Source organism: Orbicella faveolata, unplaced genomic scaffold, assembly GCF_042242905.1.
Source record: "Orbicella faveolata isolate gen_17 unplaced genomic scaffold, um_ofav_v1 contig_15, whole genome shotgun sequence".
In the NCBI taxonomy this organism is placed as follows: Eukaryota; Metazoa; Cnidaria; class Anthozoa; order Scleractinia; family Merulinidae; genus Orbicella; species Orbicella faveolata.
In genome coordinates, this window is record NW_028301542.1 from 10,945,695 (window position 1) to 10,962,855 (window position 17,161).

The 17,161-nt window shown below is 40.3% G+C and overlaps 2 protein-coding genes and 1 pseudogene across 3 annotated transcripts in view; 2 read left to right on the forward strand and 1 right to left on the reverse strand.

Moving 5' to 3' along the window:
* The window catches only part of LOC110060759 (uncharacterized), a 34,173-nt gene extending 31,958 nt beyond the window's left edge, over positions 1-2,215 (forward strand). The window contains exons 7-8 of the mRNA XM_020767559.2: positions 914-1,022; positions 1,519-2,215. Of these exons, the coding sequence (XP_020623218.2) occupies positions 914-1,022; positions 1,519-1,575 (166 nt within the window). The 3' untranslated portion in view covers positions 1,576-2,215. The remainder of the gene's footprint in view (positions 1-913; positions 1,023-1,518) is intronic.
* Positions 2,216-5,940: 3,725 nt separating this feature from the next.
* Positions 5,941-10,538, forward strand: LOC149113516 (uncharacterized; annotated as a pseudogene). The gene is made up of 4 exons (XR_016206826.1): positions 5,941-6,076; positions 6,177-8,204; position 8,254; positions 8,747-10,538. The product of XR_016206826.1 is annotated as an uncharacterized LOC149113516 (transcript).
* A 4,569-nt stretch (positions 10,539-15,107) lies between these two features.
* On the reverse strand, positions 15,108-16,086 carry LOC149113517 (uncharacterized). The gene is made up of 2 exons (XM_089288448.1): positions 15,925-16,086; positions 15,108-15,834 (listed from the first exon to the last, which is right to left on the reverse strand). The coding sequence occupies exons 1-2, from the start codon at positions 16,031-16,033 to the stop codon at positions 15,227-15,229; spliced, it is 717 nt and encodes a 238-aa protein (XP_089144574.1). The 5' UTR covers positions 16,034-16,086; the 3' UTR covers positions 15,108-15,226.
* Positions 16,087-17,161: the final 1,075 nt, after the last annotated feature.

The following is a 17,161-nucleotide window of genomic DNA, read 5'->3' on the forward strand; positions in this document are numbered from 1 at the left end:
GACTCGGCAAACTTTGATTGTTTTTCACTAGTGTCCGCCAAGGTTACCGGCTGGTAAGTCACAAACGACTTCTATATTAATTTTATTAAGGAAACATCTCTAAACTTTTAGCTACTTACTTTCTCTGGCTTTCATCGTTTCAATGCGCTTGAATTTTCAGAGCCGGGCTCTTCCTAATTTGCATAATCCGTAATCGGCCCGTGGGCATTACGGCTGCATAATGACCGCTCAGATCTCGCTCTTAGCCAATCAGAGCGTGCGTTATATCGGCCACAAGCCAAAGCCATATAATAAATTGTATGTACTGACTAAAGTTTCAACTTTTTTTTCTTTAATTATACCTGCATTTCGAATTCTTGTTAAAGAACAGTTGTTTGGAAGTTCAATTGTGATGTCCGTCAAGACGTCACTTGAAATAGACCAATCTTGAAGTTTAACTCAATTCCGTTGATACGACCACCTCGTTATTACGGTCGATTTTTTATGGCCCGTTGGTGACCGCATTAACGGGGTTCCACTCGGTACACGTAATATAATTTCAGCTTTTTGCAGTCAATCCCAACGTCGGCACTCAATTTCAACTTTCTGCGCAGTTTGGGATAAAATGACTTGCACTCAGCCAATCAGCTTGGTGAGATTTTAACATGTGTAGTATTAAGGCTGAAATTGGTGTGCGAGTTTACCTAACCCGATGCAGACACGACACGACAGTGTTTGTGGGAATCCGAAATTCATGTTAGCCAACAAAATGCAGTACATGTACATGCAGGCAGTATACTACATGTTAGCCTCCTGAGAATCAGTGGTACAGAAAACAATGTACGCAACCAATGAGAGAACAGGTGATTTGATCATTATATAATGAATGTTTGAAGTGAGTCACATATTTCATTAATATTTGTTCACTCTTCAGACAGGAACTTGTCCTTGATCTGAAAAAGGCAAAGGCATCCACTGGAGCAGCAGGGTTCAAAGGCAAGCAGATTGCTGATGTCGTCAAGTGTGTTGAGAAGGTAGTTAAGGTAAGACAACTGAAATCAGTGAGCAGTCAGTGTACACACACACACACACACACAAACATCTCTTTCCTTTTTCATGCGGCGTTTAGTACGTACAAGTGTCGCGCTGGGAAAAACGTGCCAAAGTCTAATGTGAACAGCTTGTGAATTACAAGGATTGAATTGGTCTCTAGGTCAATGGTCCAGGTTCGAGACTCCGCTGGGCTCTTTGTGTTGTGCTTTTGGGGAGGAAACGTGATTCATCCGGTGCTTCTCTCCACCATTGTTGGGTGGTTGTTAGCGCAACCTGACAAATGCTGGAGGAGGGGAGGAGAGGGGGTTGGGCTGCCTGTTATTAACTAGCATCTTGTGCTTGCACGGGGACAAGCAGTACTTTCTATAAAACAATAGATAGAACCCTGCTGGTGAGCCATTTGTCAAACTGAGCGCGCTCGTTAGCGTTGAAGTTCAGCCATTTGTTTAATCATTTCTTAGGAACTAAACATTTTTTTTCTCACAGGATAAACAGGAGTCAGAGGTTGACAATCAAACAGTCTTTCATCCAAGCTCTTCATAAAACGTTGCTCGCTCGCTGATGTTCTAACTGTGAAATTTACGAACATCGCGAACGCGAAAAGTCTTGATTCAGCGAGAGACGACATCATACTCTATTTGGCTTCAGTCGCTACTCAGGGAAACACAAAAAACACAATGGCTTCAGTTGGTTTTGTTTTTAACGGAAGAAGAATATCGTTCATGTTTGTTCCTGTTCGTATTAATTTATGCTGTTTTGTGTGATGGAAGATGAAACTTACCCCACTCCATCCTGGAATGATCTACAAGGATTCAAGGATTTCTGGGCCCGCAGGTTGCAGGACAGAGACGTTCCTAAGCAACGTAACACATTCTCGCGGCCCCATGCTGACTTAGAAACGTGCTCTTATCGTTCTATGATGGGAGAATAATAATGATTGGAGACCCTTCGCGTGTTTCCTTCACGTGGATTAACCGATAACAGCACCATCATGTTGTGTTCGAATGTGTAGCAGGGTTTGATTCCTTCCATCACGTAAAGAAGATTATAGAAAGGAAACAGACACTACCCCATCTTTGCAGTGCTGACCACATATGATACGAATAGTTTGTTGTGTTCACGATGCGTTGTAAACATTGATAAGTGCAGTAATTTCGGAAATTACGAATACGTCTTTTAACGATTAGTGTTTCAGTGTCTTTGCTCAAAAGTAAAGAAATCTCCCTTCCCTTTCTGCCTGTCTACCTGCCTCCCCCGGCTGTTATTAAATTTGTGTAGGCGGGTTACCGGAAAGCCCCTGAAAAACGTACAGCTATGATCAGAAAAAAGTAGTATAGAAACAGTACGCTCATGCTGCTTTCGCGTGTTTTTAAAAGATGTACTTGAAGATGATTCTTAATTATCTAGGGGTTACCATTTATAATTTAGTATCCGGTTGTTGTTTTCCTATGAAAAGATTAGCCAATGGTACGAAATTTCGTACGTTCCGTTCCAAGCGAGAAATTACTGTTCCAATTGACGTTCAAGCGAAATTTCCAAGTTTTTTAGCTTGGGGTTGGGCACCCTTAATTGGATTTGATATGTTTGGTTTGGTAGCAAATTCTTCAAAGAATACTTTTCACGCAGGTCTTGTAGAGAGTACATAAATATTTACGCCTATTTAACTTGTTCTTTATGATCTGTATGCTCGAAGGACGATTTGACTGCATGTATGCCATTTTTCCCCCTTTTTCATCGGTACAGTCTTCTTATGTCTATTCGTTACCATTTCGAACACTATTAAGGTTATTCCTCAGTATTGCATTGCGCATCCCTACTGCGCATAATTTCACGCGTGATTAGCGCGCGCGCATTAAAAAATGGCGGCTTTTTCTTTACGACCTCGCCATAGAGGTAAATCGTCATTTTCTCGCAAACGAGTATGGTGACCTATCATTTTTTCCTGTTGTTTTGAATTGAGTAATAAATTTCTCTGTGAAAAATAAATATGGACCAATTCTCAGTGTAAAACAAAAAGCAACCGTCGGAAACGTGAATTTAGTAAGCAATCGTGACTACAATCATGGTGCTATTATAAGGATTTATATGGGTATATACAAGGTGCTGTTGCTCGTAAACGAACATGGGGACCCCTCATTTTTATTTCAAAATTTAGTTTCCTATAACATAAACAATCAATAGGCAAAGTTTCACAAAAATCTCAGTGCAGGTTCTATTTCAGTGGAATGACCTTAAGGACGGTGCCTACTTTTGTTAGTGCGCACACGTTCTGCGCATCACGCAAGGCATGGTTTAAGTGCCACGCGCGCGTTGGGTTGACATGACGCAATCAACTACGCTACCAAGTACACGACTAAATTGAAAGCAAAATTTTCCTACTGTGACCAGATCAAGTTTAATGAACCTGTACTTAAACCAAGAACATCAGAACGGCAGAATATGTAATGTAACAGGCACCGTAAAAAGTTTAAAAAAGGATCAATAACTTTAAAAAACGCGTGGCTACCCCTATACTTTATGTTATGAAATGGAAGTGGAGAGCCTATTCAACAGGTGATTAGTTTCTGGTTGTGAGCAAAAGATATTTAGACTGTATTTTAGCTGAAACAGAGGAAGGCTCTCAGAGACGCCAAAAGTGCTGTTGCAACGGTTTTGTTATTAAAAACATACCAAAAATGGGTTTTATATTACCATTTACCATGTAGTTTTCAGATCTTTATAAATGTGTTTGCTTTTCTGTATGTAAAGGCGAATTCTAAAGAAAGCTGTGAAGAAATATCCTCTCCTATTTTCAGAAAAATGCTGATGTCAGCATTTTTGTTGAGCTTCAAGGCTAATTATCTCGAAAAAATGCGTGGCTACCCTCTTTTTTCTTTGTGGATCCCGATAGCCCTTGCAAAGATCTACTTTTTCCGCAAGGTCCTAACCTGGCGCAAAAACCTTTGTATTTAGTAGGCACCGTCCTTAAAGGTGTGTTTTGGTTGTAATAACGAAAATTTATGGTTTCGAAAACCACGACATAACTTGTGACATGAAACGCCATGATAGTTTTTTTCAGATGTTGCTACCAAGACACCTTTCCCTAACCCTGAAATGATGGAAATAAACAAACACAACATGAGGCCAAAAAGGGAGTTGGAATTGGCTATTTCTTAGTCTTTTCAAAGGTTTAATGTTCCTCCGAGGCCCACCACGGAGTTCATATGCAGCATTACGCAGCCCTACAGGTAGTTAACCCGAACAAAGCCTACAGTATTATAGTAGCAGTACTTTTAAGTACGTCGTCATATTGTGTCCAACAGAGCAGTCAGTGACATCTGATGTCCGCACTTGTTATCAGGAACTAGCATCTCACGTACTTTGAAGCACTTTGCTCAATATTCTAAACTCGGTCGTTCTTCGGCCTAAAAATTGTTACCTGAGCTTACATAACCCGATCTGATCAATCAAAGCCTGGGTTGTCCTTTTTATGGCATTTACATGGCTTTCAACCAATTACAACGTGCGTGTGTCGTTATTCATTTATTTATTTATTTATTTATTCAGCGAGTCATTCATTTGTTCTTTCTTACTTTCGTTCATTCTTGCTTTCGTACATTCGTTCGTTCGTTCTTTCATGAATAAAATAATTGTTAAGTCTCCCACTGCCAACTCCCTCTACGTCAATTCTCTGTTTTTTTCAGGAAAATGTATGTGTGGGAATTGATGCTTTACATAAAGCGAAGCTGTACTGTGCCCATGTGGTTCGGCTTTCCATGTGGTTTGGTTTGCAAAGCGCGGTTCACAATATCGAGAAACAAACCGCGACCAAAAAGGAGGTCTTATGTCATTGTGCTTATTAATGTGCTTCAATATGTCATTCCTATTTATCTACATTTGCGCATTTGGGGATATTCATCTATACCAAGTATGTCAGATACAGAAGGTTATTATTAAAGTATTGTTATGTTCTTGCTGTGTTGCTATGTTGTGTTGTTCACACTGGTGACAAAAAATATCACGGTCAGGCTTTTTTTTTTTTTTTTTTCCTTTTTTGCGTTTGCGTCACTGTCGATATTTTCCAGACCCAAGTGAAGTCACGCGATTGAATGATCCTACGTGTTTTAAACGTCTTCCGGGTAAAGTCACGTGTTACGTGGCATGTTCGCACGTAGACATGGCCTGATGTAAGCACATGATTTTCCGAGAAGTCCCAAAATTACGTTTTAGCGCTAAATATAAACATATTGGGCCCTATTCTGTTTAGCTCGCGGTTACCGGTTATACTCATAGCTACTCGCATAGCTACTTTTTCAGGCTTTAATCTCACAATGCTTAAACTGTGAGTATAACTGCAATGATTAATCATATCTTCATTTTGTTCCATGTTGTTTACGACAAAATGATTTAATCCGGAAGAGGTCAAGGAAAACTGCTATTTTCTGTGGGCAGTTTAAAATCCTAGCAACTGAGAGAGAACACAATTAAACAAACCTGACCCTTAAATAAACCTCTCGCCGAGCAAACATTTTAACCTGAAGTCAACTAAATTGCACTCAGTCCGTGACAGTTTATACCTGGAGCTGCGAGACCCTGTAGCAGGGAAGGTGAGGGTGGGAGTGAGGGCTGGAGAGATACTGTCTTCTAGTGCCGTGACGCTATGATGATTTGCATTTAATCAAATTAATAATCTCTATTCACGGATTATCTTGATAAGGCGACAAGCAGCTTTTGTTAATAGCATGAATGCATAAAGAACCAACAGTGAACATATCGGTTACGTCACCTACTGTTATCAGTGTGCCAAGCAGAGTGTTATTGGCGGTTGAAACAAAGAGTGTTTTTGTTTCATTGCCAGGAAATTTGAAACACAAATATCTTCCCTATACAATACAGCTATTACCGCGTTTTTAGACAGTGACCCAATTATCTAAATATATCTCGTTGCCTGTTCACTTATAAAATAGGTCAAGCAATCGAGGAACTGGAGTAGCATTTCGTTCCCGAGTTTTACAGTTTTAACAACGAAATCCAGCAAATCTGAAGGGCGAAACCCTGATTTCAGGTGAGCAAATTTCTCTTCGTCCAATTCCTTGTCGGCGTTTACCACTTTTGTAGATTAACGAAGGCATCGATTTTTAATTGCATATCTCTAACACTTGCAGTTTTGATCAGACCTGTTGCAATTGCACACGTGGTTTCCTCTGTTAACGATGTGTATGTCGCGCGTCGAGGACATGTTAAAGACTTTGGTCTGTCTGCTGTTAACAATGGCCTCGAAGGGCCACGACCAGAGGGAAAATTCTGAAGAAAACATGCAATGTCACAGCAAAGTCAGCTCTTCTTTTTACAAGGTGAATTGCGAAATTAAAAGTGAAAAACTACCAGTTAAATACCACTTTGACATTGCCTCTGTGTTGCAGCCAAGAGTTCCAAATGACACTTTGTCTTATCTAGATATTGAGATAGAGTGCAACTCACCGATAGAGCTATGTTTTACGAATTTGCATACCTTGATAAACAAAAATGTTCTGTCAAATTTGACATTCGCTGGGCCGTGCATCGTCTCGGTGCAAAGTCTTGCTGTTTGGTCAAATGCGACTGATTTTCTTAGAGTTGAGTTTGGAGCAGATATTAATCGTCAAACCCCAAAACTTGTAAACGAGAAAGGAACTTTAAAAAGCGGCGTACAAACACTGAAAGCCATTGAATTTGACAGTAGTACCCCGCAAGGAATATTGGACACACTTTCTATCGCCGAAAATGTGTGGCCGAGATTGGCAGAAATTACATTGTCAAATCTCTCGCTCGAAAAAATTCCAGCAGGGTTGAACTCGTTGCTAGAAATTCGACTTGGAGACAATAACATGTCAGTCGTCCCGCCGGAAATATTTTAAAAGGGCTTAAAAAATATCAAGAAGATTACCTTAGATCATAACAACATCAGAAGTATTCCTAGTGGATTATTTCACGGATTAGACACACTCGAGGTTGTGAACTTAGAGGGTAACAAAATTGCAAAACTTGACGAAGGCGTTTTCTCAAATGATTCTGTTGTGCAGGAGATTTACCTTCAAAGCAACAATCTCAGCGATGTTCCCTCTGTAATATTTCGCCTAAGGAATGTGTCGAACATTGATCTCTCCCACAATTTGTTGACTTTCGAAGATCTTCTGGATGTTGTCGAAAGTTTAAGTGAAGAATCATTTATAGCTAACTTTTCTTTTGAAGACTCTGGGTCCAAACTGCTCAATTTATCAAATAACAATTTCACTACGTTGGACATTCAAGGCTTAAGTGAAGTTAAACAATGGAGAATTACTCGTTTTCTGGAAATATACGAGATCGATTTGGCAGGGAATCTTTTAATCTGCGATTGCGGTATATTAGGCATCAAACAAAAGATAGAAACGCTCTTAAAAAGCAACCACGCCTGGAAATCACTGTTTAAAACGTGGAAATGTGCCTGGCCTGAAGAACTGAGGGACCAAAACATCCTGGAAATTAATGAGAATTACGTAATTGCACAAAAGAGGCCAAAGTTTTGTCCTGTTGAATGTTCTTGTTTTGAGCGTTGTTTGGATCAAACTATCCTCATCGATTGCGAGGGAAGAAACCTCACCGAAGTACCCAGAATATTGTCACGCAGTACCATGATTGAACTTAAGAGACAATAACATCCGGGACATACCAGTGTATCCTTACATGAAAAACCTTTTGGCTTTGTATTTGACGCGCAACAAGATCCAAGAATTAAATCCTATGATGGTGAACAACTTAAAACGGATAAGAATTCTACATGTGGACTCAAACAACTTGACAAGCTTGCCAAGAAATATCGAGAACCTTCTTTTCACAAATCTTGCATTGCATGATAATGTTTTCAAGTGCAGTTGTAACACAAGGTGGATGAAGAACTGGCTGCAGAGACTCAACCACAGGCAACAAGTTGAACAGATCGAAAATGTTCTTTGTGAGTCGGATAATACCGAACAAGTAAAAGCTATCTACACCTTGCCAGACGAGAAATTCGGTTGCAACGGAACTGCCGGGCACAACAGAAATGTTGCCAATAAAACCACAATAACACAAGACAGAACTTCCACAATCATAGCTGTTACCCTCGGGAGTTTGTTAGCCATAAATGTTGTTATATTTATCCTGCTACATAAGTACAAAAGGGTCGTGAAAGCGTTACATACATACATACATACATAAACTTTATTTAAGCTCGAATTTCAGAGTAGCTTGACCAGCTAATATTTCCGAGCAACAAAATATTTGATAACGAAAAATTAAAATAGAAATTGCTATTTACATATTTACAATTGACTTATGTTAACTAATTATAAAATTGTCATTTACATGTTTTATGAATTGGTTTTACTGATGTGCTTTTTGAAGTCTGAGAAGTTACATAACCTTATAAAATTGGGTAGAGAATTCCATTTTTTTGTTGCCAGATAAGTAAAGGAGTGGAGACCAAAAGTTGTAGTTTTAGGTTTGGGCATTTCCAGTATATAGTTTCCACGCATGTTGTATGAAGTAGAACGGAACGAGAACATGTTTCTCATATAGGTCGGATAGCTAGTGAAAAATAGACTTTTGTACAAGGTAGTAAGGAATTTACAGATGCGTTGATCATGAAGTTGGAGACAGTTTACCCTGTGTAGCAGCACATTATAAGGCGATTCAAAATCGCTTAGAATGAATCTCAGAATCCTTTTGTTAAGAGTTCATGAACACCCACTTCAATTGGCACCCATTTGACCGCATAGATGACTTGGATTCAACCAAGCTATACGACGCGTTTGTATCGTACAGCGAAAAAGAACGTCAGTGGGTTGTAAACACACTGCAACAGCGACTGGAAAATCACCACCCTCCTTACAAACTCTGTATTCATCACCGAGACTTTTGAACAGCGTCGAGCAAAGTAGGCGAATGCTCATGGTCCTATCTTAATAATCATCCTGTTTGATGACGTCAACTTTGCCGAGCTGGACAACGAAATGAAGCTGTACATGCGCACTAACACGTATCGCAGGGTAAGCGTCAACTGGTTCTGGGAGAAGTTGATTCACGCGATGCCGCAAAGCTCGATCATAAACGAGTAGATACCTCAGTTTGCATCCGAGTACTAGTACGACCAAAAAGACAAGATTTGACTACATCACAACTAGCTTGTTTTTACTCTTTGTGAGCAACACACTTGACGAGGACCGATTTATTTGATGATAGTCATGCCATTTTATTATTGTATGAAAAGAAGTATGAGCCTGCCTATACTTTTGGAGAACTTGTTTTCATCTGAAAAAGGCTAAAATTTTTTTTTTATTTTCGCCAAAATGACACTGGTTCATATGTGCGCATACACCATTTTACTATTTTATCACCACCCAGGAGTATATCACTCGGAGCCTCCATCTCCCATACTAATCCTGTGAGTTAACCCGGACGTTTCTACATGACCACTTCTTAAGAGCCAATCAAACCCGGGCTAAGACCACCCTTTGTTATGACATAGACTGGGATCCCCTGTGGCCGCTACTTTGCTTTTTTCTAGCTGTGGAAACAAGGTCTTTCGTAGGGAAAACAAGAGACTCCTGCGGTAATTATAGTTCAACCAAAGGTACGGGAAAGGGTTGACTCTAGGTTATATACAGTGTTTTCAATTGAGTGTCGCAAAACCAAACCAAAGCAATCACTCTGGCAAATCATAAAGGGCACAGACAATACAGTGAACCAATCAAACCTCGAAACAATTAAATATAGCTGACGAGAAGCGCGGGAAAACGTATGCGAACGAGTTATGATTGGTTTTGGCTTTACTTCTGATTGGATGAAAAAGTGGCGCGAGTTTTTTTAAGCCAATCGTGTGGCGTAGTAATACAAAACCAATTACTTTACGACACTCAAATGAAAGCCACTCTAGAGTACATAAGGAGATTCCGAGTGATGGACTCCTGTCTCGTAGTCGTTAGTAGTCATGTACTTGAATTTTAAGGCTTCTTATGTCCTCTTGCTGCTACATATACAGATTACTCGAACATTTTAAGTAGAGGAACATTGGAAATTTAATAAAAGTCAATGCAATAGTAATGTACCTCAAGTAGTCCTTGCTTTCCTTCAAAATAGTCGAACTGGGGGCGGAAGAGAGCGGGATAATGGATGCGGAAAAAACTGTCGTGGAGCTTCCAATTTTTCAAGCAGCCATCCAGTCAACGTACCGCTTCTTTTGCTCTTCGATCGCTAAACGACCTACCTCTCTTATGATATTGAGAGTTAGTCTTTTAATAGCAGGTTGATGGAAAAAAATATTTTATCAAGTCAGTGACTTCGTACTCGCAAATACAATACACGTTTGTCGTTAAAAGTGAAACACAGGACACAAGGTTCTCCTGCCACGATGCCTTGATGGATTTAGCCATGTTCCAAATCTTTTTTTAAATCAAAGGAAACTGAAGAATAAGTTAATAGATCGAAAACACCAACTATGTAATAAGTAACGATAACATGCCATATTCGTATTCCCGGTATTGGACTGGAAATAGCCTGAAACTGAGGCTAATGCGGGGAGTATGACATTGACCTCTTTTTGATGATATCCCCCCCCTCCCCCCCTTGAGCCTCCATTGCAAGCTAGTTTCAGTCCAATACCGAGAATACGGGTAGGGCCTATCGTCAAGGATCAAATTGCAATGTCTTGTCCGTGAAATGTACATTTCTGTAATTTTTAGTCATTTAAACTCGTGTGTAACATTCATTGCTTATCTAGCTGATACTGACAATAATCATGCAATCGTTACTATAATCGAGCGACATTGTAAATACAATTTGATTTCCTCTCAGATGCACAACTCAGTTTACGTCGAGAAAGGATTAAACAGCATTCAAGATTAGCTCTTTGTGAGAGTCTTTGGTCTGTCCGAATTCCAGTTCCCGCAGAAACCCCGGTATCTATAATTGTAGATATTAGTGACGGATTTCTACCCTCAAGCTAGCCAAACGAGTTGCTCAGAGTTAATTGCCCCCCAAGTTTTTAATTTTATACTCTCGTCAAGTTCGGTTTAAATTTCCCGTTCCGCAGGGGTAAAAGTCTAGCGACATCAGTACTACTTACACGCGGCGATACAATACAAGACAGTTTCTTATTATAATAAACACATTATTCATTATAGCGGAGCTCCGGCGGCCCGAAGGGCCGCCAAGCGGAGCCCCATACTCATATGGGAAAGAAAAGGAAACCCATGAGTTGATTTTCTCATGGTTATCATGGCTAGCGGTATTGCTCGTGGGCGCGTATGCACGACGACGACGACGACGACGGCGACGGCGACGGCGGAGTTGCCCAACATGGCGGCCATACTCCAAATAATGGGTTGACAGAGACATGCAGCCTTGGTTTACCGTGTACTTCCTTGATATTGGACATCCATGTTATGATCAATTGACACCTGTCAATACAAGGTATCCGCTGACCAGCATCACGTGACCATATCGCGGGCTCAGGTTTACAGCTCCTCGAGGTCACGTGTTTTCTTGAAGTTGACCGCTGACCAAGTGCTGGTTATCGATTGGATCGCGAGCTCATATTGGGTTAGCTTGTTGGAAACAGGGCAGGACTGCTCGGAAGCTAGTTTACGTTAACCCAGGATTAAAAGTTAATCGAATTATAACTTTTTCTTCTATACAAAATGTGTTTTGCTGTTCTGTTTTGTGTATATGGTGATTATTAAAACTCAAAACAGAAGGCCAAACAATATACAGAAACCTCACCGCAAAGTTACAAAACTCAAATCAAAATTCTACCTTTTTCTGGGTTAGCTTAATCGGGCTTTGAACAACCCGGCCCAGGAGCTACGCTTTTAGGCTGGCCTAAATCTATATATTACATATACATTATGTCTGTTCTGTTTTGTGTGTTTGTGAACTGAGGCGCAAAACACAAAATGAGTACATCCAGCCATGTTGAACACACGTTTGGTCAATAACCCGTATTTGTTATATAACTGGGGTTTAGTCGAATATAACGCGTGCTCTCGTTGATTGATTTATGGTCACGCGGCAATGGCTAAATGTATATTTAACAAATAGATTCCATGTTGCCGTGCGTCTGTTCAGTAATAGATCACAGATGACGTCAAAATGTGGTAAGAACAAAAAAGTGGCACAGGAGGTGATAGCCGAGTGTGTCACTGATGTTCTTACCACATTTTGACGTCTTCTGTGATCTATTACTGAACAGACGCACCGCAACATGGAATCTATTTGTTTTATATAATAACGAAACAAACTACTACAGATAGAGCTTATTTCTTATTTCAAAATCTTTCAACATAACTCGAAAACCGCCCTTTGCCCACTTTGGCGAACACGAAGAAAGCCATTTGACGTAATCTGTTGTCTATACAAATTGAAGCAATCTCATTGGTTGCTATGCGTAGGAAAGAATTGTAATTGGTCCAGGAAAATCACGCCACTGTCAAACTTGATCTCGAGCGTCGCTTCTCGTGGAATGAAAACTTACAGCAAAAGCAGAGTTGAACTGTGAAATCTACAAATCTTAAAGAAAATGCTGGCTAAGTCAAGTCAGGTTTTGTCATCAGAGCAGCCCTGTGAGCCGAAAAGCTTGGATGTTGCCTCGAATATTGCAGGAGTTGAAAAACTGCGCTCGGAAAACTTGCGGTTGCGGTCAACCTGGAGGCCATTCGATTCTAGTTTTGAATGAAAGGAGCGTTAGTGATGGTGGAAATTTGTGTCCTCTGTGGTTGGTGATTCTCAAATCAGTTTGAAATAGTGTCGGAGACAGCTTTTAGCTGCGATACTGTTGGCCGTGAGCTGTAGTGAGCTATACTTTGCTCGCTGTTGCGCCCTGAAACGGACTGGAACATTCGCATCGGAAAGCAAGGTTATATCTTTATTTAAACTGATTTTAAGAAGTGGTTTTGATGTTTTATTCCAGACAATCACTGTGTCAACAATTATTTTGAGACTGAGAAAAGTTCAGTGTTTTAAATAAATTAATCTCATAAACATTTTGTTTATTGGGTTTGTTAAATTCGAGATAAAGCAATGGTTCTCGGCTTACCAAGACTAACTTTGTGTTTGGTTTAGTCTCGCTCGACTGCCGACTGAGACTGCTCGAGTATTTTTTCTGAGTCATTTTCTAAAAAAGAAACGGCTTTATCTTTCTCCTTCCTGCTAGACTATGCTTCTCGTTCCTGTTCAATGCCTCGACAAGACTTTTTTGTACTTTATCTTTTGCCCAGTCATGTAAAACATTATCTAAATTCGCAAAACTTTCCGCCATTTCAAAACACAGAGGGAAAAACTTTGAAATGATGACGTCAATCGTGCGTCTGTCCTCTAATAGATCATAGGCGAGAACCAATCAAAATGCGAGAATTACTTGGATTATTATATAAATATATATATACCGTAAATAAATGATTTCACTAGCTGACTTTCAACCTTTGTCTATTGCTAAAATCAACATTTTTCAGCAGCAACCGAGGTTTTACAATCAGATATGCAAAGTGTCAAAGTCCATGCTAGTGAAGAGGTCACGATTTGTTAATACGTTGCGTGACGCCGCCAGTTTCTGTAGACTACTCTCAAGTTTCATAGAATATTTAAATTACGTACATTACTCCAAGCTAGCATTTGCAATCGCGTGCTCGTTTCGCGTGGTCGTTTATCGTAAACAAACTCCGTGCGACTAATTCGAGTATTCCCCTGATGAATAGAGTAGTCTTATGGATCTTGCCATCAGAGTACTTTTCTGAGCTGAGCTATCTGTCGCGACTGGAACTAATCAACAAATGCAATCGAAATGTAGCTGTTCCCACGGTTATCATCCCAAAGCCAAGTCGTGTTAATAAACAAGAACAATTCCCTCAGATTTCGATAAATGCTACCGTCGAAGCGTTTAAATTCGCCAAAATCTAACGCTGAGAGCACATAATAGCGGAAAAGCGGAAATTATTGAATTTCCCTAAAGTGAACCATTCAACCGAAAATACCGGAAGGAAAATCAAATTTAGGGCAAAATTCCGGGTAAGAAATTTTCGAAAATTTGGATACACCTCGCGAGGTTGTTAGTCTTGTGTTCCTAAATTCCAGAAAATGCTCTTCCATTCGTCAATGGAAATTTCCAGAAATTCAAATCGGAATTTTTCACCGAATGGAAAGTGCCATTGGTTTCAGTTTGGTGCGTGCTTTTTAAATTGTTTTTCTCATTACCATTTCGTGATTCTTATTAGCATATAAAAAACGGGTTACACGAATTCACTCTATTTTTAAATTACGGTTGCCCAATCTACGGCCGCGTTTCCATGTAGTCAGGTGGCTTAATGACCTGATCGTGACAAGAGTGATAAAAGCATGAAATCTGGCACACAGCTTGCTTATACCCTACCAAATGATATTAGAAGGGGTGCCCATGTCAATCTGCTCACGCTCCCGTTTTAATGAGATTTTAGTTTTTAACCAAAATCGAGATATGGGATACCTGTGGTACCATTTTCAATAGAGCTATTTTACCACTTTTTAAAACGAATTTGCATTTTTATCTTGATTTTATCACTTGGTTGTGTACTTTGCTATTTTAAAGACAGCATTTAAAATAGCGTTTGTAAAGCCACATCATAGTATTAGTACCCAGTCTTCGCTCGGCCGATAACACAGGCAAAGAAATTGTAGTAGCAAAGCAGAAAAAAATGCGCGCAAATTGACCGCGTCATTTCTTACTTGAAATCTGATCATATTATGAATGCTTTTGCTCGTTGCGAAAGCCCTTACAAATTCCCCTCACTCTAAGATTGACTTTCTGGGCAGTCACATTTACGCAACGGCGTGCACTTCAACATTTTTTGGCACATTGGCAGCGTGAGCAGCGGCCTTTGCAGATGCGCTTGATGAGCTCTCTGCACACAGTGGATACTTTGGGGATGGTCATCCAAACTGGATGCCACTGGTTTCCCTCTCCTTTAACCCATGAGAATTCTGCGGGAGAAGGAACATCCTGCATCGCGTGCTCTGATGATGTTCAAATTCCTGCCTGGTATACGGCCCTTTGTGCGTGCTGTAGAAGTGCATCCTGAAATTAAAATTGTTTAGAGCGAAAAAGGTATTGATAATGAGGTCTTAACTTCCTTCTTATGAATTTTGCAAGTATAATTTATTTATACCAAATTAAAACGTCGTCACCACATTATTTTTCCCGAATATCTACCTGTGTTGGAGGAATATTGTCCAAGTCTCTGTTTCGCTTTGAGAACGGCATCAGTCTTGTTTCGTTCACCGAGTCTAGGGGACGTGATTTGTCATACATTATGATCGTAAATCTCTCTAGCTTCTGGAAATTCTCTGAGGAAACAGTCATCTTCTGGAAGGGATGAGTCGCAGTGTCCTCCAAGGCAGGTGTTACTTCACTATTCAGTTCCCATACTCCCCACGCTGACTTTTTTCCGACACCACAGAACTGCGAAGTACAGTCACACCCAGTGAAAGCGTGGAAGACTGGTAGGGCTCCCGACTGAGACTCTCCAAGGGAAGAACAGATTCCGTTGATGTTAATAACCGAAAAGTGGCGCCCCATGCCAAATGCAACCCATAATTTAGAAAGTTGGTTGTAGGCTAGAAGATCATGAATCTCTCCAACCAAGATCACGACAACGTCGGTGTCAACAGTTCTGACAAGGACAGATTCTGCACCTTTCTCCAAAGCGTGGCGTACGTCGACAACGATGCGAGTATCGGCCTCTTCATGGTTGCACTGACCCATTGCATGTTCAGATCCATGGGAAACCACAGATGTTCCTACGACACAATTAAATCACAGAGGATTATAGATTAAACAGCATAGGAACAATTATTCAAAGAATCAATACATTTTACAGCTTTACTAACCAGATGTAATGTATAATGTTCTGTCAAGGGGCCATTGGAATTGCGCTACCTTCGACGTCAGAAAGGAAAACAGCTCAGACTTGTTGTCAGGGTCTCGCAGAAACATCATCCAGTTCTTTGGAAGCTTCGTTTGGCCGGCTACTTTCCTTCTGACCCCTTGGCCTCTTTTCTCCCTTGTTGCGTCCTTTAGGTTATCAGGAGCGTATGTGTCCCACACCACATCCACACGTTTGCTTTGGTGGAGCTGCTGTTGAAGCTTCGACAGTTGGCAGACAGTGGACTATTACTGCGCCATCCAAGACTTTGCAGTCAATCCCTCTGACAGACGACCTGACAATTCAAAATCTTCAAGTTCAAGGGCCATTTGACGGATACTCCTATCAGTTTCTAGCACCGAAAAACAGTGAAGCTTGTCGCCGTCGTCTCCTCCTAAACAGAATAAACATTGCGATCGCTCTTCAGAGACAGATTGGTGTTTCCTGCATTTCGGTGCGGGTCTTTTCCTCCTCATCTGCTCTGCTGTCCTCGCTTCGTTTTCGGCCGGCACGCTCTTGAGCTTTCTTTAGCTTTGAAATACTAAACTTCAGCTGACAGGACTTGTGCCAAGAACCGTGATTGCGACAAAGGCAATCTACATCAACATCGTCGCCAAATTTAAGCTCCACAGGTAAACCGTCTGCTTCCCGAAATCTATTGACATCTTGAAGGAAAGTCAAATACGTTTGGCGGTTAGTTTCAGGTGGTCCATTACTGTTTAGAGGGCACTTTAATGCTTCTCTCGTAGACTCCTGACAAATGATGCACTTTTTCCAATCAAGTGACATTGAAATTAAAGCTCCTAGAAGAGTAAAAATGCAATTTAAAGTCAACTGAGCAGTGAAGAAACCTTATTACTTTCATTAAAATTACCGTTTTTCTCCCTATAATTCTTACAATTAACTATTTGTTGTACCTGCAGACTGAGATAAATGATAAGAACCAAAATGATCTGCTCTCTAGATTGCAACAACCAATCACTGTTATAAAAGAATAAAATGGATTAAATCATGTCCAAAGACATAAAAAAAATATAAGATTTCTTGTGTATAGTTCTAACAGAAACTACTTTCATGATGAACTGGTCCTGCCAATTCAAACAGGAGCCTTGTAAAACAAACGTTTTCACTTAAACTCGCTTAAAACTATTCCAATAGATAAACAAAATATATTATTTCTACCCTCCTTACATAATTTTAGC